Source organism: Patiria miniata, unplaced genomic scaffold (genome assembly GCF_015706575.1).
Source record: "Patiria miniata isolate m_02_andy unplaced genomic scaffold, ASM1570657v1 HiC_scaffold_26, whole genome shotgun sequence".
Lineage (NCBI taxonomy): Eukaryota > Metazoa > Echinodermata > Asteroidea > Valvatida > Asterinidae > Patiria > Patiria miniata.
The window spans coordinates 1,136,575-1,158,980 of record NW_024037065.1 but is presented as its reverse complement, the minus strand read 5'-3'; the positions used below and the strand labels follow the sequence as shown (position 1 = coordinate 1,158,980).

Sequence of the window (22,406 nt, the reverse complement as noted above, 5' to 3'; positions counted from 1 at the left end):
GTCAGCCATATATCATCTCGCCGAAGGTACCCAGGACAGAAGCCAAATGGGTCAATTTCCTAAGACTGGTACAGATGACACTTCTCTCTACAAGTCCGTATTGTAGCCACAGTACTGCAGCATTACTTGCTCAGATCACATATGATCATCATGCAGCCTTTGCTACTCTCTATCCTAAGGGGAAAATTACCCCCAAGATGCACTACTGTGTGCACCTTCCAAGACAGATGCTTCAGTATGGACCTTTGAGACATCAATGGTGTATGCGTTTTGAAGCAAAACACGGCTTCTTCAAAACCAAGAAATGGAGGTGCTACAAAAACCTCCCACTGAGCATCAGTCTGAAACATCAGAAGTACATGTGTTTCAAGCAACTTGATTCCATGGGCCAAGGAAATGGCAGTTTTCTGTACAGAGGTGACATTGTCAATGAAGGAGAGTCCATCACTTTGAGAAATGAATATACTCTACAACTTGTCGATGGAATAGCTGCCACTCTTGGTATTGAGCTGCATGAAGGCCTTCAGGTTAACAGGACTACAGGTGTTGCCATCCTAGGACATGAATAACGACAAGGCTGTTGTCTAGTCCTTTCCTATGAAGATGACTTGCCAAAATTTGCAGTGTTGGAAAGTGTCTTAGTCATCAATGATGAAAAGATCTTCATAGTTGAGTCCATGGAAATTGAGACTTTTGATGCTCACATCATGGCATATGTGTTGAGGTCTACTGGTGAACAAGTTGGGGTCACATACTCACAGTTATTTTCTAAGTGGCCACTGAGTGTACATGCTTATGATGGGGAAAAGTGTGTAATTAATAAGTATTCACACATGTGTGAACTGCTTTAAGATGCATGCATAATTGTCATGGCCAGTAATTATAGGGGCAATTCCACCATCACTCACGATATGCCCTGAGTCTAGTCGCTGCCTTAAAAGTGTTTGATCAAGCTGAATAGACCAGGTCACTTAAATCATATCAAATTCATGCATGTACATGTACCGTACTCAAAAATTTGAAAGAAAAATTCAACTCAGTACGTCATTCACTTTTGAAAAGATGTGTTTCGGTTGGTTGTCACTCACGTGACAAAAAAACCCAACATTTTCTTGCATTTTTTTTCTTCAATTCTCCTCAAACCGCAACACCTGTAGAAGTATTTTTGTTTACCTTTCATTCAACCCACACATTGAAGCTAGATATAAAAACACATTTTGAATCAAATCAGTGTGTATTTTAGATGCCATTGACATTTAGTGACAAGGAGGAACCGTCGCTTACATTACATCATTCACATTACTTCCTCTTCATGATGTTTCTAGCACAGCATAAAATCTTTATTTCCTGAACTGCAACATAATGAAACATCTATTGTACCTTTCTCTCTATCTGCCTTAAAAGCTTTAAACTCACATGACAAAACACTCACATTTTTCATGCAAAACAATGTGCCAAAATGTATACCGACATTCCATGATTTTGGCCACAGAAACACAAGTTTTTGAACTTAAGTTGCACACAAGTAAAAATAGCATATAGTGCAGTAATTGTAAGTTATATGTGTAGTACTGTAGGCATGCAGTCATGGTGACATTTGAAACACTTTATTCCAAGCAAAAGTGGACAAGGCTGACAAACTGTATACAATCAATTTCAAACCAAGTATCGTGTGTTGTGAAAGTCAGATATTTTATTTGAGTGGCACCACTCAAATAAAATATCTGACTTTCACAACACAAGATACTTGGTTTGAAATTGATTGAACAGTCGAGTCTCGTTAATACAAACTCGTTCGGACCTAGCCAAATTGTTTCTTATATATCAGAATTTTGTATTAAGAGGAACATCAGTCCCATTCATTGTACACATACATGCACAGTCGGGACCAAGGCTTTGTGTTTGTTATAACCAGAATTTTGTATTAACAGAGTTTGTATTAATGAGACTCGACTGTATACAGTTTGTCAGCCTTGTCCACTTTTGCTTGGAATAAAGTGCTTCAAATGTCACCATGACTGCGAAGATACGGTACTTAATACTTACAATTACTGTACTATGCTATTGTGATTACAGTGGTAGTAAGTGCTGTTTCTTCTGTGACAGTGGCTTTCTGAACTGGAATTTTCCTTATAAAATTGGGTTGTGGCAGCTAGGGATGCGGTAAATTTACCTCAGTATTCAGGGTCAAATCAGAGATGATCAAAAATCTGTAGTGTTTGTTTTATAACACTATCAAAATAATAATGAGTGATACATGTATTTTGGCACGTGTCCCTTCAGCATACTTACCATTTTGCACAGCTGTCAAATGCATACAAGTCGACATCTTGATCTAGCCTAGTGTGTTGAGTATCAATTACAAAAAATATGGGGATAATTTCAATCAAATGAGTTTATGTTTGGGGTAAGGGGCACTAAAACATGGAAAGAAACATTCAGCCCATTCAGCCCTTTTGAAAACATGTGTTTTGTTGGTAGTCACTCACGTTACAAAAAGTAATTTGTGCACAATTTGCCTCAAACTGTAGTCTCCTCAACCAGTAGTCTGCAAAACACAAGTTACATATGTTTAACCTTTCATTCAACCCAGATAGCTAGATATATATAAAAAAAAAAACTCAGTAGTTGGGGTCAAATCAGAGAGGGAGGTACATGTACATGTACTGTTACTCACACTATGCACTCTCGTTACTTCCTCTTCATACATTTTTTAACATGTCATAAAGTCTGAGTTTGTTAAATTGCAGCGTATAATGAAACTCTTTTCTTATAATAGTGATTTTAGCCCCCCGAAAAACAAATCTTTGACCACAGTTTCACACTTACTTATATTTCATCTCATAGCACACAACTCAAATGAAAGATTTTCATTTGACATGTGATGCTTGTACTTCTAGTTTGGAAGATGTCATACAGTTTCCACTTTTCAGCCTTGTCCACGTTTGTGTGGAATAGCTTCATGTATTTGGAATAATATTTTAAAAAGTAAAAAGAAAATATCTGAGAGCGAATTAATTCTTTGAGTCATATGTCCACGTCGGGGTGGAATCACCCATGTGTTTCCTTATGACTTTTGTCAAAAGATAGTGTTTCTGTATCTTTGCTTAGTCAGGTTAGTACCGCTACATGTACCTCAAATAATTACAAAGTCTTTCATAACAGATGTTTGCCATGATATTTCATTATCTCTGTAGAAATCAGTCACTTTTCTATGACCTCTTTGTCAAGTCCTTTTCTTTCTTAATTGTGTTGTTGTTTAATTGTGTTGTTGAAAAAACCAACATCTATTGCAACTTTTGCAATTAGATTACATGGAGCTTTGGCAATGCTTGTAATTTTTGCTTTCCTGGTTGTTCTGAGAGTGATGACGCCTGTTGCTGATTTGCAGTGATTAAAGTGCCCGTAAAATTCACCTTTAATTGTTTCTTCCTGTTGGTATTTTTTTTTTTTTTAGATCTTTTGTTCTGCCTGTAAATCCTATTTTTCCTCGCAGTTGAATGCATTGATATTTTATCAAATTAGATTGCAGTACCTGCTTTTGCTTTCGTTCAGCTTCTTTCTGTATGTGATAATGTCCAGTTTACCTTTTTCTGCTTAAACCATGATAAGGCCCCCCCAAAACGTCTCCCGTTTCTGGTATGGAGCTTGCCCCAAAAGTGGTGCGGCGACACAGCTTTTTTTTTTTACTTTTTTTTTCTTCAAATGTCGGCTGCCTGCAAATGGTTCCAGACTAAATTTAGTGCAAAATATATGGGAGTCCAGAGAGGCCGCATAAAGCTTGAACTCGATCGTAACCCCATCTTAAAACACGTTTAAATTGTGCAGCAGCAGGATTCCAGTCAAACCAGTGAGTTTGGCGGTTTTGAGACATCATCAAACAAAGCCGACGTGCAAACCGGAGACTTTTTTATTTGGCCTAAACATGTGTTCTAAAATATCCAAATGAAAATTTGTTTTTAAAGCAAAAATGTAATGTGATCAAGCTGAAGGAGTTGTTTGTTGGCCCTTATCAAATTGTTGAGGTTTTTTCCCTTCATTTTTGAAGAGAGCTATTTTTCAGATTGTATTTGATGAAAACCCCACATGAACACAACCTTCATTTCAGAAGTTCTGGGACTTAGAACACAGGCAGATCAGAAACTGAGAAGAAAACAGAGAAATCTAACAGAGAAATCAACGATTCAAAATTGAAGTGTTTATTAAGCAACAAAAAAACATGCTTTATTTCAGGTTATTGGATATTAACTCTTTGGCAAAAATGTCACATTTTAACTACCTATCCTGAGTTTTTCTCGGAAACAAAATAGTTGACATGAAAGAGGACATATCGTCGCAGAGCTGACATAGCGACGAATAAGCGAAAACCTTGTATCAAGTAATTCACGTTTGAAGTTGGACTGTATACAGCGCACGCGCGATCCAACAAACTGACGAATAACTTTCGTTGGTACTTTGAAAGCACACCTTACATTAGCAGGTTAACCAGCGAAATTCTGTATTTGTCACTCAAATTATGGATTTGTTATTTTGACTGATTCGCCACAGGCAGGGCTCCGAATCTCAAAATCCAGACAAGAATTACGAATTTGGGCATAAATACTTGAAAGAGCAACCTTTAAAAACTACAAAATCTCAAATCGGCAAAATGTTCGATACGCCGGTTTGGCAGCTCTGCGACGACATAGCCTTCCAACTTTACCAAAATGTCAATTTTGAAATTTCCACCCCTACTGACCTATTTGGGCTGTATTTTAAAATCACAATTACCAACAAACGACTCATTTAGCTTGATCGCATCACATAATATGGTCTTGAATTGAAATGTCACGTTTTGACAAATTTCATTGGTACTATGATATTTCACGGCCTAACTTTAAAAGAAAAGTGTTTGCTATTATAATTAGGCTTGGTAGGAGGGTACGTGGTTTGCTCATCTCTTAAAAGAAAAAAAAATAGGAAACAAATGCACTGAGGATGGGTGGTGCAGATCCTCAAGCTCTTTCAGGGTTAACAAGTGTTTTAAAAAAAGGTGTAGCACCCCGATAATTATGGTGTCTTATGCTACCCCTATCATTAGATGCCCCCTCTGGAAGTTTCCCCCCCCCCCCCCAATTTTTCAACAGCCTGTTCAAGGAACAGCCCTGACACAGAGCCCCAGTGAGTTGGTCAGTGGTTATTCTTAGCCATTCTCATACTTGATGACTGTGAGTGAGCACTGCATTAAAGTTTTGTTAGCCAACCGTATACTCACTGGACGTTCTGTGTCATCTATTTGCAGGTATGTGGAGTATCATTTTATTTGAGTTGTCAGCAACTTTTTATGTATAAATCCTCTTGATGTCATTTTAGTTTATTTAATCCCTTTTGAGATGAGGATTTTGATTGTGTATTTCTTAGCATCGAGCACACTTATTTTACTGACGGTGGATCCCGGTTCAGAGTTTTATTCAAGGATGTTTTCCTTTTTCCTGATGATATTGTGATTTATTGTTTGGGTCTCTGATTGTTCAGACTTTATAGATGTGATTTAGGCAGAGATTTAAGTTTTGATTACTTTTCCATCTTTATGTTTTCTCTGTGGGAAAAGTCATTATAGGTTTTCATTCTTGTAATTTTGTAGCATTTGCAATGTACGTGTATTTGGATGTACTGTATAGCTATGCACTGTAGGTATAGCACTTCAGACCATGTGGTCTCACTCAGAACAAAGGAGCCTGTGTGACCGTCTTAGAAGCATAATTGGCACTAGGCCCTGGGGCTTGTCTGTTATCAGGCTAGCCTGGAATAATGTCTCTGGTTTATCTAGAAGGTGTAGGATGCTCCCTTGGTTTAAAATCTGAGAGGCAAGTGCCAGGCTAGGCAGGATTAGTGAATGGCTGACTGAGCTCACTTTGTTTATTGGGTCCAGAGCCTTGCTAATATTCGGGCCAGGAAGTTAATGTTTTTCTTTATTCTAGTAGGTTAATGTTTTTCTTTATCTTGTTTCCTGCGAGAAAGTGGACAGGGAGAACACTGTTATTTTCCAAGTTTTCAGTTTCATTTTTATTAGGGACTTAAGCAGTAGAGACTTAATTCCTAGACTAGCCAAGTCTGTGAGTCTAAATATTTCTTAGTTATTGATTGCAAGTTTAGAATTGTTTCAATACCATGCTTAGATTTATTTCAGTTTTATAAATCATATAGCCATTCTCATACTTGATGACTGTGAGTGAGCACTGCATTAAAGTTTTGTTAGCCAACCGTATACTCACTGGACGTTCTGTGTCATCTATTTGCAGAAACATTTAATGAACACTCCGTGGTAACTCTTCCGAGCCAACCGGGGGTGCAACATTTGGCGACCACGAAGGGACAGGTGTTTTTGTGTCCACTTCAATGTGGAGATGAATGACAGCGCCTGTCCAGTGACCATGAACCAGAGCCGTACCATGCAGCTGTAGTCAGTAGTTGAGACGGGTACAACCCAGTACTAAACGAGGTTAGCTGGAGCACGGGTGCAGACAAACACCATTAGCAGAGGGACAAGAGGAGCGTCGTAGCGTCCATATTCGCCCTACAAGATGGCAGAGTCAGCTCAGGATGTGTGCCAGCGCCTAATAGAGCAGGTCAGTCAACTCTCACTACTACAGTTACAGGAGGTATGCAAACACCTCGACCTACCAGGATACCAGGAGGTGGAATGCCCCAAAGCACTTAGAAGGAAGGTGAGCCGCAACCTACTGCGTGAAGAGCTTGAAGAGAGAGAAGATGAGGGGCTCTCCCTCTACACAGACCTGCGAGAGTTCCTCAAACAAATCGTAGTTGCAGAGAATCTACCAGCTGCGGACCCGAAACCTGAGCAGAAGCCATCGACAACCCCAAAGCTGGATACCACTCCAGCCAGCTTGATGACCTTGACCCGCAGGGAATTCAAAATATCGGGACAGATTGGCGAGCCGGGACAGCGAGACCGCCTGTCCTTCTCCAGCCTCGCCCATCAAATTGAGAGTGGCCGTGCCAAAGGTCACAAGGAACGGGAGATCGTGGAAGCCGTGATCCGTGCAGTGGTCCCAGGTTCAGCACTACGCAGCTATCTAGAGGGCAGAGCGGGACTGACGTTGCCCGTACTTCGTCACATCCTACGAGCACACTACCAAGAGAAAGACGCGACGGAGTTATACCATCGGCTGTCGAGATTGGCTCAAGACAACAAGGAGTCTGCCCAGAGTTTTCTGGTGAGAGCCCTGGATCTGAAGCAAAAGGTTATTTTTGCTTCTCAGGAGAGCGGCTCTGGCCTAAAGTACGACCCTACCCTAGTCCAGAACATGTTTCTGCACGCACTCCTCACTGGTTTTAGAAGTGAATCTGTGAAGAATGAGCTTCGCTCCCTCCTACAAGATCCCAGTACCACAGATGATCGAGCTACTTTTCGAGAAAGTTAACACGGCGGCAAGCCATGAGATGGAACGACAAGAGAAGTTGCACTCCAAGTCAGTTTCTGTCCATGAAGTGCAGCAGTATGAGTCAAGCCAGGAAGCAGTGAAAAGGAAACCGAAGGAGGGCACCCTCATGACCGACATTGCGGAGCTCAAAGCTGGAATCATGGAAATTGCGACCATGAGAAAGCAGCTGGACAGCCTTCAGGAGTCACTGACTACACCAGCCAACCAAAACCACCAGCTACGACGACCGTCATCCAGCCGCCCGCTGAAGAGGGGATGTCGACACTGCCAGCAGAATGGCAATGGCGATACTTGCGACCATTGTTTCAAATGTGGCTCAAGTGAACACTACGCCCGAGGTTGCCGCACTAGGAGTTCTCAGTCGGGAAACGAGCAAGGGTTGCTGCTACGGGACGGGCAGTAACCAGTGATGTCAAATTCCTTCAGTCCCAAATGTGTTGCGTTTCTCCTTCAAAGCAAACCGCAGTAACACGCCTTATCGGCAAGAGATGTCTGGTCAGCTGCATGATAGAAGGCGTGAAAACCCAGGCTTTGTGGGACACCGGAGCCCAAGTCTCCATCATACCATCACATTGGAAGGAAACCCATTTGCCAGGTCTGAAGTTACGCCCCCTATCAGAACTTCTTGGTGGAGACGATCTCAGTCTCACTGCAGCAAATGGCACAGGTATTCCTTTCGAGGGCTGGCTTGACCTGGCTTTCCAGTTGACCTTGGGACACAGTCGTGTCATCAGCGTTCCAGTTTTGGTTGCCAACGGGATCACTGGAGTACCTATAATAGGGTACAATGTCATAGAGGAAGTTGTCCAAGGCGGAGATGAGAGATCGCTTCCATCAGAAGCAGTTCGAGCAGCTTTTCCGTCGATGAGAAAGAGCGAGGTGATGGCTCTGACGAGCCTCATACAGCAGGAAACCTCAGGGGATATTGGCGATGTTGTTGTGGGGAGACAGAGCATCACGATTCCCAAGCAGGGTGCCGCCATAGTACCATGCCAGGTTAAAACAGAACAGTTGACTCAAGGTAATTTCGCCTTATTTGAACCTGCAGTTACCATGATACTCCCTGAGGACCTCCATGTTGACCCTGCCATCGTTCAGCTTAAGAAAGGAAGAGAAACATCCTGCAAGGTGTTTATCTTGGTCTCAAACTTGGCCAGCCGGGACTTGGTCCTCAGAAGAAGAACCCCCTTGGGTTCCCTGGAGCTGATTGACACTCTTCACACCCTACCCAGCCAGGCTCACGAGGCAAGGAACCCACATGTCAAGGGTGTCAACTCTATTTCAACAGCAAAGTGTGATGACGCTACGTGGGTCCCTCCCGTTGATGTCAGCCATTTGACCGAACCACAACGTCAAGCAGCCATACAGATGTTAAAAGAGGAAGCTGCAGCTTTTGCTAAGGACGACAATGATCTCGGCTGCATCGAAGATCTTCAAATGCATATTCGGTTGAAGGACGATGAGCCGGTGCAGAAAACATACATGTCCGTGCCCCCGCCACTTTACAGAGAAGTGAAGTCTTACCTGAAAGATTTGCTTGACCGGGGTTGGATAGAGAAGTCCGAATCATCCTTCTCCTCCCCCGTCGTATGTGTGAGAAAGAAGGACGGATCCCTCCGTCTCTGCATCGATTACAGGCAGCTAAATCAGAAGACAATCCCCGACAGGCAACCCATCCCCCGCATTCAGGATGTACTTGACAGTCTTGGTGGTAACTGCTGGTTTTCAACTCTAGACCAAGGCAAGGCCTACCACCAGGGCTTCATGGCAGAGAAAAGCCGACAAGCTATCACCCCATGGGGCTTATACCAGTGGAACCGCATTCCCTTCGGATTGATGAATGCCCCTGCAGTGTTCCAGCGGGCAATGGAAACGTGCCTTGACGGGCTGGTCGGTGAGGTGGCCGTAGTATACCTTGATGATGTTCTGGTCTACAGCAATACATTCGAGGGTCATCTTGAAAATCTGCGCCAGGTACTTAGACGGTTCCAAGATCGGGGTGTGAAGTTAAAACCCAGCAAGTGCAGTCTGATGAAAAACAAGGTTCGATACCTGGGACGAATTATTTCAAGCGAGGGACATAAGATGGACCCAGCGGACATTGCGGCGGTTGAAACACTGCGAGACAAGAAGCCCAGCACTGTTGGCGAGCTCAGAAAACTTCTTGGTCTACTGGGTTACTACCGCCAATATATTCAGAACTTTTCAAAGAGAGCCAAAGGTTTATATGAACTCCTTCGAAGTCCCAGTGCCGGTAACACAACATCAAACAGCAACCGTGCTCCTCCTAAGAAGCCCCCACCCAACTCCAAGTCAAGCAAGTGCAAGAACCAGGTGCCATCTAAGCAACCAATATCATGGGAGAGTGAGCATCAGCACGTGCTGGAAGAATTGTTAGACTGTCTTACTAATCCCCCTGTGATGGGCTTTCCAGACCACGAGAAACCTTTCATCCTGCACACTGATGCCTCCAACAATGGTCTGGGAGCGGTGCTGTACCAGGAGCAAGAGGGCAAAATGAGGGTGATAGGTTATGGATCTCGTACACTGAGCCCAGCTGAAAAGAACTATAATCTGCACTCGGGAAAACTTGAATTCCTTGCTTTGAAATGGGCCATCACGGAGAAGTTCAGGGATTATTTGTATTATGCTCCATCCTTCACCGTGTACACCGACAATAACCCCCTGACTTACATCTTGTCTTCAGCCAAACTCAATGCGACTGGTCATCACGGCTGTTCCAGCGCAAAATAATGGCGCCCTCTGTCGTTCTAATCGCGCCAATCGAAAATCTCCGTAAAATGACGTCACCGACACTCTTCGTGGGTCGGGCCAAGCGAGTTTCATATCATGAATATTTATATCTGGGAATATTTGGAATGTCATTGGTAGATTAATCGGTCAAAGTTCAAAATGTTTCTTTTTCAAAAGTTTGTTTTTTTCCCCTTATTTCCATATATGAATATTAGCTCATGAATATTAAATTACTGAAAACGGCGTCCGTCAAAACTGGTGTTCGACCGAGCTGATTATCGCGGTGTGCGGTCATGTGACAAATTTGTCACATTAAAAGGTGTTTTTCTCCAAACAAGAGGTTTTCCCCGATGTAAGGCCCACATCAACTTTGTTTTGGAGATACGTGCTGCATATGTGTCCGGTTTGAAGGTAAGGCCAGCGGTAGATTTGTTGATATTTAGGTGCAAAAAGTGACATATTTTCGTGTCTGCGCGGAATGCCAAACGGTCGAGTTGGTTGTAAAGCGTACATGGTACGCGCCTGTGTATCACGCATAGCCCAAGCGCATGATGGTTTAGAGACAACTCGACCGTTTGCGTGTTCATGTATTTGTACGGGCATGCGTGCGGATCTAACCCGTACCTAGGTTCGTGCATGTGTGGACGAAGATCCTCCATTGGCGTGATGCACATGTACATGACATGTCGTGTATTGTGCTACAACTTTGTTATACATGGGAAAGATTTCCATACATAAATTACATCAAAATGATCAACTAGGCCTTAATTGGAAGGTAAACAAAAATGCTATTTGCACGATTCAGTATAAAATTAATAAAAACAATACGAACAGGTCATGACAGCAGAGAGAGAAAAATGCCCCCCCCCCCCAAAAAATGAACATTTCATAACAATTTGATTCTGACATGAACAGGATGAAAGTAGTTAACATGTCGGACTAATCTTTTTTATTGTACATGCCACCTTTCGTGTTTGCAGAACTTATTCTGGCATGTCTGACGTTGAATTTATTTCAGGCTTTGCATATTTATTCAGTAATGCTTAGCCAAATGCCAAATCCATTTTCATGTAAACACATTAGTGCCTCAGCTTCATGGGGACATGAAAAAATTGGCAATTCTAAATTGAGGTGTTTTGTTTCTGTGTGATCCTGTACCATACAAAATTTTTCAGCCAATTTAGACTTGGCACAGGCCTTATTGTGCAGTGTGCAACCCCCCCCCCCCCCCACCCCCCGATAAAGTAATATAAATATTGTTAAATGGTGTCATGATACATCATGTACACGTGACATGCACCACTGCTTAGTGTTGGCGGTACATGTAGAGCTTTGAATGTATGGCTACATTTCTCCCATGCCCCACCCCCACCCCACCCCCTAATAAAAGCAATTGTACATGTGATCCTGTTTTCTGAAAAAAAGCATTTTGTTATGATTTTTCAGGAAGTTTGCAGTATCATTCTCCTGACAAGAGGATTTCTCGTATTTTCTGGAGCTCTGGTGAGATGGTGGTGTGGTGAGCCGTTGACTCGTTGTGATGAGCCGTACAGTGGAAGTGAATCTTTCCCATCCCACGTTTGTGCATGGAGGATCAGGATAACACAGACATGAGCATGTGTTGGGTGTATTTTTGGTAACTGAATGTGTGCCAAACTGTGTGATGCCATGTGCACTGCTAGATTTGAACAAACCCTGCACCGCCTTGATCCGACACATTAAGAACTTCTATTGTCTGCTTGCCAAGGAATCACTCTCGAATTTAAGCTCAGGATTCACACGTCACACATGATCACTCGCGATGGACTGGTTCTCGCTCCCATATCGGACATGTTTACATTTTAATGCCCATTTATGGCCATTGATTGGATGACCCCTGCATGTATGTGCAGTACAATTGTGTTTTTTGGAAAATGATATTTACATTCTGATTTCTCGTGCATGGCTATCGCAAAACTGACTCGTACATGAACCATAAACTGTAGGCAAAATGGTCATGTCTCTACTGAAACTGCATTAATGACAACATTGTTGCCACTTTGAAGGGGCTGGATCCATGCTTACATTATCATTGTGGTTTTGTACATAAGGGCAGAATTGTGACCTAGGCTTATTTGTATACACCGGTAGGAATTCCTCCAGGACTACTGCGAACGACACTCCTAAGTGCCAAAATTATGAATTGAAATACAACTGGATATTAACTTTCACTGAAAATCAACTAATTGTTGACACTACTAAAATGCTATTATTACATTAGATATTTTTATCGGCGTTTTTTTAAAAGTAAGTCAATAGGCTACTAATAACAAGTTTTAAGTTGGCATTCTTTTCCATACTTTAAAACAGATAAGACTTTTACGTGTATGTGGATTGCTTTTTTAGGTGTACTGCGACCAATGGGAGACCAATGGATTTCACTAAATTGGCCGCCAACTTAAATAATGAAATAAAGTAAAATATAAATATTACCCTGCCAGTTTTTAAATCTAATATTCAATTGGAGTCTGCCTTTGCTTGTGCCACATGCAATGATTGGCTGCAGCCTCTACTATCTCTGGGGGAATGCGGCAATCTCTATATATGCTGTGTGATGTCATGTGGCCATAGATTTCAGCAACCTTGCTGGTTACTTTTGCTTCTTGGAAGGGTTCTGGACAGAAGTGTTGTGCTGACCCGACTCGAAACTGTAATTGACTCAACCAAAAACCAACTTTGTGTTTGGTCGGGTCGGTTTGTCCGTCATTTCAGTTGGGTTGGTCAGTTTTGTGTTTGAAAATTTGCGGATCAGGTTGGATCGGGTCAATTCAAAACCCGAAATAAACGGGGAAAAAAGATGGAAACAGTTTGGAAATTAACACAGCGCAGGATTTGTATTATATCTATAATGTTTCGCACCAGTTTGGCCTATAGTGGACCCGACCCGAAGCAAAACTCTACTGGACAGGGGAGGTTTTCGAAGTTTTCGAGGTTTGGATGAAGTTAATCTGGGACACTTGTGGACATATGCAGGACTGCATTTGCTCGAGTTTTCCTATAGCCCGAACAGTCCTGAATCCTGGAATTATAATACGATTCCCCCCCCCCCACCCAGGGAGTTAGGGTTAATGAAAACTGTTTGAAGTGATAAGTGTTGCACCCGTAGTGGTTTAACTTTATGAATATTGCTGTGCAAATAAGGGCAGGATATTGTTTCTTTTATGAAATTTTTAAACAATTTTAAGCAAACTTGGAGCATTACATTTGTTCATACATGTATAATCATAAGGCCGTCTGACCTACAGGAGTCTGATGTAGAAAGCTCATCCTGCCTAATATTATTGGTGTTCGTACGAAATTATTTGTATTCTTAACATGCATGATCTGGCCGGAGTTCTGCTGAATATTTCCCCCACAAACCACCGGCCTGTGACTCTCAGCGCACGGTTTTGCTGCGCTGCAGTTCAGCGGGCAGGGCAGTGCGACAACGCCGTGTTAACGCCGCGCGTGCGCCGGTGGTGTGTGCATGAGTTCACGCCCTATAGCTATTGTGCCGTGTGATGTGCGTGTATACCGCGCGGTCTCGTGAAAAGTGGCTGTATTTTAACGGTTCTAAAAAACAATCTACCGCTGGCCTTCGAATGAAACTTCATGAGTCATTTAAGATGGTCCTTATTTACAAGAAGTGACCATGGAATATTTGGGGAAAACTTGGTATCAATAATAAAACGGGATTTTCTTCGGGGATTTTTAACAACTTCCAAAACAAACAGCGACAGAAAACCTTACGCACGAAGCGTAATCAAACCTGTTTTTTTACAGGTATTTTGAACTTTATGGGCCAGCTCAATCTTCCGATGTGTGGAAACTCACGTTATCTGTCAGAATTATAGTATGGCACCATAAGACATTGTGTGAGTCATGATTTAGGGGCAAGTTTGGGGCATGTTAATTCGTGTTTTGTTTTAGTGAAAAGTTAGGACGCCATCTTGGATTTCCAAAATTGCATGACGTCATCACTTTGATACACTGGAGTAAACAAACGCTGTGCGGACAAAATTGCTCAAGTTAATTACGTTATGTCTATGGGATTGAAACGGCCGTGTCATCGCTGGGTCGCTGAACTGGCCGACTTCAATTTCAAGATTAAATACCGCCCAGGGAAGTCCAACACAGACGCAGATGTACTCTCTCGTATGCCCCTTGACTTTGAGACCTACAGAGCCCAGTGCACAAGCGAGGTCAGCACCACTCATCTGGGTGCCACCATTGCTGCAGTCAGAGCCGATAGTTCCGGATGTTTCCCCTGGATTGATGCCCTGTCTGCCTCCACGTCAAACCCAGATGACAGTGTGATGAGCTCCCACCACATTTCAAAAAGAGAACTGAAGGCAGCGCAACGCGATGACAATACCATCGGGCGCGCCATCCAGTTTCTTGAAAGCGGTCATCGCCCAACTAGACAGGACCGGATGACAGAACCGCCCAATACTGTTGCTCTTCTTCGGGAGTGGGACAAGCTAGAGTTGGATGTTGAGGGAATACTCCATCGCAGATCGGGTGGCAAGAAACAATTAGTCCTCCCTCTGAAGTACCATCGCTCTGTCTACAAAGAGTTACATGAAGAGATGGGTCATCTCGGCGCAGAGCGTGTTATTCACCTTGCACGTGATAGATTCTTCTGGCCCCACATGCAACGAGACATCGAGCACTATGTGTCTAATGTTTGTAGATGTTTGCAACAGAGGAAACCAAACCTGCCAACCCGAGACCCTCTCTGCAGCATAGCCACCACATCCCCATTCGAGATGGTCTCCATCGATTTCCTCCATCTGGAGAGGAGTGTTGGCGGATATGAATATATATTGGTTGTTATGGACCATTTTACGCGGTTTGCGCAAGCATATCCAACGACCAATAAATCTGGTAGGACGGTGGCAGAAAAGATATTCAATGATTTCGTCTTGAGATTTGGATTTCCGCACAAACTCCACCACGACCAAGGGAGGGAGTTTGAGAACCAACTGTTTTGGCGACTCCAACAACTTTCTGGCATCACCCCCTCTCGTACCACTCCATATCACCCACAGGGGAACGGTCAGGTGGAGCGCTTTAACAGGACGCTTCTTGGGATGCTCCGCACCCTACCTGAAAGAGAGAAGTCACGCTGGAAGGAGTCCCTGAACAAGGTGGTGCATGCGTACAATTGCACTCGTTCTGATGCCACCGGATTCTCTCCGTTCTATCTTCTGTACGGACGTCCCCCTCGACTCCCCATTGATCTGACATTTGGCTTGTCACAAGCAAAGGAGCCCCCAAAGAATCATCAAGAGTACAGCCAACGCTGGAGGAGACAAATGGAAGAAGCATATGAGGTCGCCAGGAGGAATGCAGACAAGTCAGCAGCACGAGGAAAACGCCAGTATGACAGGAAAATGCAGAGCACTGTCCTGCAGCCCGGTGATAGGGTCCTGGTGAGAAACCTCAGGGAGACTGGTGGACCAGGCAAACTACGAGCGCACTGGGAAAGTGAAGTTCACACGGTAGTGAAACGGCTTAGTGATGACTCTCCTGTGTACAAACTACGGCCAGAAAGAGGCCAGGGAAGGAACAGGACTCTCCATCGGAACCTTTTGCTACCCTGTAATGACCTCTTACTAGAAGCTCCAACTGTCTCCATCAAAACGCGACCTACAACTGCACCCTTTGCCCGACCTGCACCAGAAGCAAGTGTTCAGCAAGATCCTAGCGACACAGACAGTGAAGCTGAATACGTCATCCAGCTGCCCACTCCTTCCTCAAACACCAATTGCCCTGCAGTGAACACTTCAGGTCTGAACCACGACGCTGAGGTGTTCCTCCCCATGGGTGACATAAGGAACGAGGAAGTGGCAGATGATCCAGTTGCGGCTGCCCCAGAACCGGCAGCAGTTGCACATGACGAGCCTGTTCCAGTTCTAGTCCCTGCAGCTGTTGTCCCGGCACCAGTACCTGAACCTGAGCCCGTTCCAGTTCCAGTCCCTGCAGCAGTTTGCCCAGCTCCAGTACCTGAACCCGTTCCAGTTCCAGTCCCTGCAGCTGTTGGCCCGGCACCAGTACTTGAGCCCGAGCCCGTTCCAGCCCCTGCAGTAGTCGGCCCAACACCTGTACCTGAGCCTGTAGCTGAACCAATAGCCGTTCCTGATCCAGTTGTACCAGATCCTGCAGCCGTACTAGAACATGGGGTCTCCAGTGAAGAAGTGCCAGGACTGGAGCCAGTGGTTCCCGCCCCAGAAGCCGAAGTGGACCCCGGATTGCATGGAGATGCAGGACCCTATCCTGCAAGACAGAGACAGCCCCCTCAGCGCCTGACCTATGAGCAACTGGGTCAGCCACTACATACACCAGGCGGTGTCAACGGTGTGATGGCAGCAGGTCTCTTCGCTGGCCCTCATCCTTCCGTGCTCTGGCCCCAAGTACCCATGATGCCACAACCGTTCCACATGCCGTGGGCTCCCCAACCCATGCAGTGGTCCACACCTATGATGTCGTGGCCCAACCAGCAGGTGCCGATGCTACCGTGGCAACAGTGGTACCAACAACCAACTTGTCAGCAGTCCTAAGCAGCCAGCCATGGACACACAGAGGACATGAACATTAGTTTTGTTTTTTTTTGGTTTGCATAACTGTTACTGTTTATACATCTGTTTTTTTACCTTCTGGAAATGTTAGGGACAACATTTAAGTTTGCAGGGGAGAGTGTAGCACCCCGATAATTATGGTGTCTTATGCTACCCCTATCATTAGATGCCCCCTCTGGAAGTTCCCCCCCCCCCATTTTTCAACAGCCTGTTCAAGGAACAGCCCTGACACAGAGCCCCAGTGAGTTGGTCAGTGGTTATTCTTAGCCATTCTCATACTTGATGACTGTGAGTGAGCACTGCATTAAAGTTTTGTTAGCCAACCGTATACTCACTGGACGTTCTGTGTCATCTATTTGCAGGTATGTGGAGTATCATTTTATTTGAGTTGTCAGCAACTTTTTATGTATAAATCCTCTTGATGTCATTTTAGTTTATTTAATCCCTTTTGAGATGAGGATTTTGATTGTGTATTTCTTAGCATCGAGCACACTTATTTTACTGACGGTGGATCCCGGTTCAGAGTTTTATTCAAGGATGTTTTCCTTTTTCCTGATGATATTGTGATTTATTGTTTGGGTCTCTGATTGTTCAGACTTTATAGATGTGATTTAGGCAGAGATTTATGTTTGATTACTTTTCCATCTTTATGTTTTCTCTGTGGGAAAAGTCATTATAGGTTTTCATTATTGTAATTTTGTAGCATTTGCAATGTACGTGTATTTGGATGTACTGTATAGCTATGCACTGTAGGTATAGCACTTCAGACCATGTGGTCTCACTCAGAACAAAGGAGCCTGTGTGACCGTCTTAGAAGCATAATTGGCACTAGGCCCTGGGGCTTGTCTGTTATCAGGCTAGCCTGGAATAATGTCTCTGGTTTATCTAGAAGGTGTAGGATGCTCCCTTGGTTTAAAATCTGAGAGGCAAGTGCCAGGCTAGGCAGGATTAGTGAATGGCTGACTGAGCTCACTTTGTTTATTGGGTCCAGAGCCTTGCTAATATTCGGGCCAGGAAGTTAATGTTTTTCTTTATTCTAGTAGGTAAATGTGTTTCTTTATCTTGTTTCCTGCGAGAAAGTGGACAGGGAGAACACTGTTATTTTCCAAGTTTTCAGTTTCATTTTTATTAGGGACTTAAGCAGTAGAGACTTAATTCCTAGACTAGCCAAGTCTGTGAGTCTAAATATTTCTTAGTTATTGATTGCAAGTTTAGAATTGTTTCAATACCATGCTTAGATTTATTTCAGTTTTATAAATCATATAGCCATTCTCATACTTGATGACTGTGAGTGAGCACTGCATTACAGTTTTGTTAGCCAACCGTATACTCACTGGACGTTCTGTGTCATCTATTTGCAGAAACATTTAATGAACACTCCGTGGTAACTCTTCCGAGCCAACCGGGGGTGCAACAAAGGTAAAATACAAATATATTGTCCACTTGAAACTGCAATGATTTCTGTTTTTCAATAATTTGCACATATCCATAATTGCAGAACTTTGCCAGTTATTCACAGATATGCCTGTCTTTAAGGTATGGAGTAGTGATACATGTAGGTCACTACGAAAGAGTATTGCAGCCAACAGTCTCCAGGAGTTAATTGAAAAAGGTATGTGAATATTATTACTTATCTTACGAGTCCGAGTGGAACACTGAATAATGTAGTGCGTCTGTGTTCGGCCGAGTGGTATGTGGGACACGGATGCACTACATTTTCTGTGTTCCACAAGCAAACTTGAGGCGCAGTAAAGTGTGAACTAGCATGTTTTATACGAACCTTTAAGCAGTTTAGCGCATGCAGTTGGAATGTCACTCGCATCTTGGAATAGCGCAATACGCAGGGTGCGATTTATATGGACCGTACATGCAGCACTGTATAATATCGCACTAGGGTTGCCATGCATGGATCGACCAATCAGAATCGAGGATTCAAGTTTGCTTGATGATAAATACTGTTGCATATAAGTTTGATTATTAGTCAGTAGCACCCACATGTGTTACTTGACAGTTTACTCCTTCAGTTCATTAGAGTAAATCAAATGTAAAGTAAACAAATATATATAAATCGTTAATAATCGTTTTCTAATGCATATCAGAGATTGGATGTTTATGATGACATAATAAAGATCCAAAATGGCTACCATTATACCCTAAAGTTGCGCGCATACCTTTCCTCAGATATCATCAAGTACATGTAGTCTAGCCATGAAGCGTCAGTATTGATGAGCTTCAAATTCACATTGTTACTTACTGGCACAGTTACCCTAACAAAAAAGGAAAATAATGTGAAAAATGGAGGAAAGACAATGATATTTAGCCAAAAAAATAAAATAAAGGTGCCTGTTAATTGGGCTAAAACTCGGGCAAAGGGTTGCCTCATGTGGGAGACTTGAACACGTTCAAGGAAAGCCCCCAAATAAAAGATTATTGCTGTTTACAATAGTTTTGTCGACGTCAAAATGTAATACCAATAATTGTGAGAATTTCCTTGAACTTGTTCAAGTCTCCCATGATTTCCGGACACGTCGTGTTTTCGCGTTTTTGTTTGCTGGGCTCAATATCACAATGTTATCATTGTTCATGTGATTTTCCATAAGGTTTTAATAGAGTAACTGTGCCAGTAAGCAACTTGGTGAATTTGAAGCTCATCAATTAATACTGAGGTTTGGCAAGACTACTTAATTATATCTGGAGACAAGGTAAATGCACACAACTTTAGAGTATAATAGTAGCCATTTTGGACTATAAGAGATTCATATTTTTGTCTATAAATGAAGTAAACAGTCGTCACACTGGGCATTTACCTAAGCCAAGGTTCCGCCCCCCGCCCCCCCCCCCCCCCCCCCCCCCATGACAGGGAAAATTGAGAATGATCGCCCTCACGTTAAAAATACTTAAACTTCCCCACCCTTTTCCGAAAAAGTCCCCCACTGTTAATTTTGCAACATTTTATTTTAAATTTCCCCCACCTTGACTAAAAAGCCTGGTGAGATGGCTGTGTCAAGTTACTTTAGTTGTATTTTATAGTGCATACATGTATACATGTCTTAATGCTGTAAAATTAATCTCTTTTATTTCCGTAGGCAAAACTAAATTTGGTTTTGAAGAGGATCTCCAAGTAAGCGTGGTTACTGAAGCAGATGGAACTGATGTTGACGAAGATGAAGTGTTGCTGGAGCTGGGCGCAGGGACAGTTTTGATTCTTCTGAAGAAAGGCGAACTATGGCAACCTTCAACACAGGATACTCCAGTTGCAGATACTATTCCATCATCAGGAACTGCAGCTACTGGATCTGGAGACACTACCCCTGCTTGCATGGCCTCATCACCAGCACGAGCTGTGACGATTGCTGAAGGCTCATCAAATGCTGGTGAGGCTAGTCCCACAACATGTCGACTTACATCATCGAGCCCACTTCCCACATTCAGTCCTCGTATAGAACACCACCTCAAATCGGCAACAGAGTCAAGGATTTGGAGGGAACTAATTTCGGAATCAGCGAACTTCTACGTTTGCAAATATCCGGAACTAGGCAGCCCAGGAGAGTACCAGATGATTGGAAGAAAGATGTTCTCAGCCTTTCCAAGCATTGCACGTGAAGGAGACAAGGAGTGGGTAAACACATTGACGTGTTTACAGCATGTAACACTTTATAAATGCTTGGACGCGTTTATAATTAACTTGATGTTTAAGTACTAAACACTTTATAAATGCTTGGACGCGTTTATAATTAACTTGATGTTTAAGTACTAACACATTGACGTGTTTACAGCCTGTAACACTTTATAAATACTTGGACGCATTTATAATTAACTTGATGTTTAAGTACTAAACACTTCCTTTAAATCACCAGAACATATTTTTTTTACTTTCGTCTTTTTAAATCCACACGAGCAGAATGGGCATGTAGCCATTGAGTATAATTTTCTTTTCACATATCAAAGAAGGTTACTTTTTTGTTATATTTGGTTTTCTATAGATGTCACGTTCGAGCAAATTTTGTTGATTCAATTCAGGGGGTGAACACAGATGTGCAAGAAATTGCTTCAGCTGTTAAAAACCTGAGATTTATAATAATCATTACATTTAATCTTGAAATGGATATCAGCAAAAACCATTTATGAAACATGACATAATTCATGATTCTGAAAGTGCCAGCTGTGACGGTAGGTTTGAGAGTGAGGCTACATGTACATATATAATTTTCTTTATCATACGATTAATATTTTTTATATGATCAATGCGCACAATGGAAAAACCTCAGTTTCATAAAAATGCCTTTAATTTTAAAACCAGCACTGATCCTTGTGTAACTTATCATGTTTCATTGATGGTCCTTCATACAAGGTGGAGAACAGAAATCGTATCAGACTTAAAAAAAGAAAGAATAATTGTGGGTAATTATGCGAATCCAACATGTATATCGAGACGCTGCTGATGAAGAAGGGATATTTGAATGTGTTAAGATCTTACACAAGCTTTGTAATTGGTTGGAAACATTTGATTTAATTGATTAAAATGACCCTCAATCAGTAAATTTTGCCAAAAATAAGATTTTTACAAAAAAGGATTTAAATCAGGAATTTGAAAACAAATTCATTTGATTTAAATTGTGATTTAAATCAGTGAGTTAACCCTGGTAAAAGAAACAGTAAATATATCTAAAATGTCTATGTAGATAATCCACTGATACTTAAGCAATGACATTATTCCGGTTCATTTTTGTTCAACATCTGAAATATTTACAATTCACCGAATCACGAGTTTCCCTTTGTGGTTATTTAAAAAGCTTTAAAATTACATTGAAATGAGAATATTTGAAATCGGAAATGTAACAAATTTAACACTTTATGAAATGTAACATATAACACTTGAACATGCACTGCATGTGTGGCGGAGCAAAAAAGTTGTTTAAAATTTTGTGTCATTTATACATAGGAGTAGTTCCCCCTTTCAAAATGCATAGCCTTTGTTTAGTGTTCCCCTGTATGTCTTGGTAGTGTGTCCCCCTGTTTGTTTATTTAAGCCCTCCAGTCCCCCCTATATAAGTTGCCACATGGTCAAGCCACACTTTAGTTTAAGCAGACCAGCAGTGAACATACATGTATATAGATAACACTAATGTTCCTCCTATAACTGGAGTGTGATCCTCATTGCTTGGGTTGTCTGCTTGTCTAGTCAGTGGTGAGTTTTCTTTTGTATTATTGTCTTCTTTTACTTATTTCCAATTATTTACAGTAGTTAAATCAGTTAGAGTTCCTCGAAAGTTTGTTTAGTTTACAGTCTGAGTACAAGTTGATTCTGGTCAGAGTTATCTTTGAATGATTTCCAGTTTCTAGTTTTATACAACTATTCAGATTCCATTTTGTTTCTTTTTACCTTGATTATTTTTCTCAAGGTATTACTGCTCTAATTACTTCTATTGCTGATAGTTGATTTATCCTACTTAATAAGGGAGTTTGGGTATTTTAATGGAAATTCCGTTTAATCAAGTACAATTTGTTCCACTTGATCGGTTTTATGACAGGTTAATCCTGAAAGTAGGGGATTAGTGTCTCCCACTTCCTTTGTGTGCCAGAACTGTTTATTGCCTACTGAATATTC

At 42.4% G+C, this 22,406-nt stretch overlaps 2 protein-coding genes across 2 annotated transcripts; both read left to right on the top strand.

Annotated features, from left to right (window-relative positions):
• Positions 1–4,947: 4,947 nt before the first annotated feature.
• Positions 4,948–21,746, top strand: LOC119733687. Its single transcript, XM_038207076.1, has 4 exons — positions 4,948–5,032; positions 18,218–18,410; positions 19,885–20,417; positions 21,741–21,746. The coding sequence occupies exons 2-4, from the start codon at positions 18,320–18,322 to the stop codon at positions 21,744–21,746; spliced, it is 630 nt and encodes a 209-aa protein (XP_038063004.1). The 5' UTR covers positions 4,948–5,032; positions 18,218–18,319.
• Positions 14,258–16,780, top strand: LOC119733688. The gene has a single exon (XM_038207077.1). The coding sequence runs from the start codon at positions 14,258–14,260 to the stop codon at positions 16,778–16,780; it is 2,523 nt and encodes an 840-aa protein (XP_038063005.1).
• Positions 21,747–22,406: the final 660 nt, after the last annotated feature.

Coding starts and splice junctions, on each gene's coding strand:
- LOC119733688 (XM_038207077.1), top strand. CDS start 14,258: ATGTCTATGGGATTGAAACGGCCGTGTCATCGCTGGGTCGCTGAACTG.
- LOC119733687 (XM_038207076.1), top strand. CDS start 18,320: ATGCCTGTCTTTAAGGTATGGAGTAGTGATACATGTAGGTCACTACGA. Junction 18,411..19,884: donor CCAGGAGTTAATTGAAAAAG/GTATGTGAATAT, acceptor TTATTTCCGTAG/GCAAAACTAAATTTGGTTTT.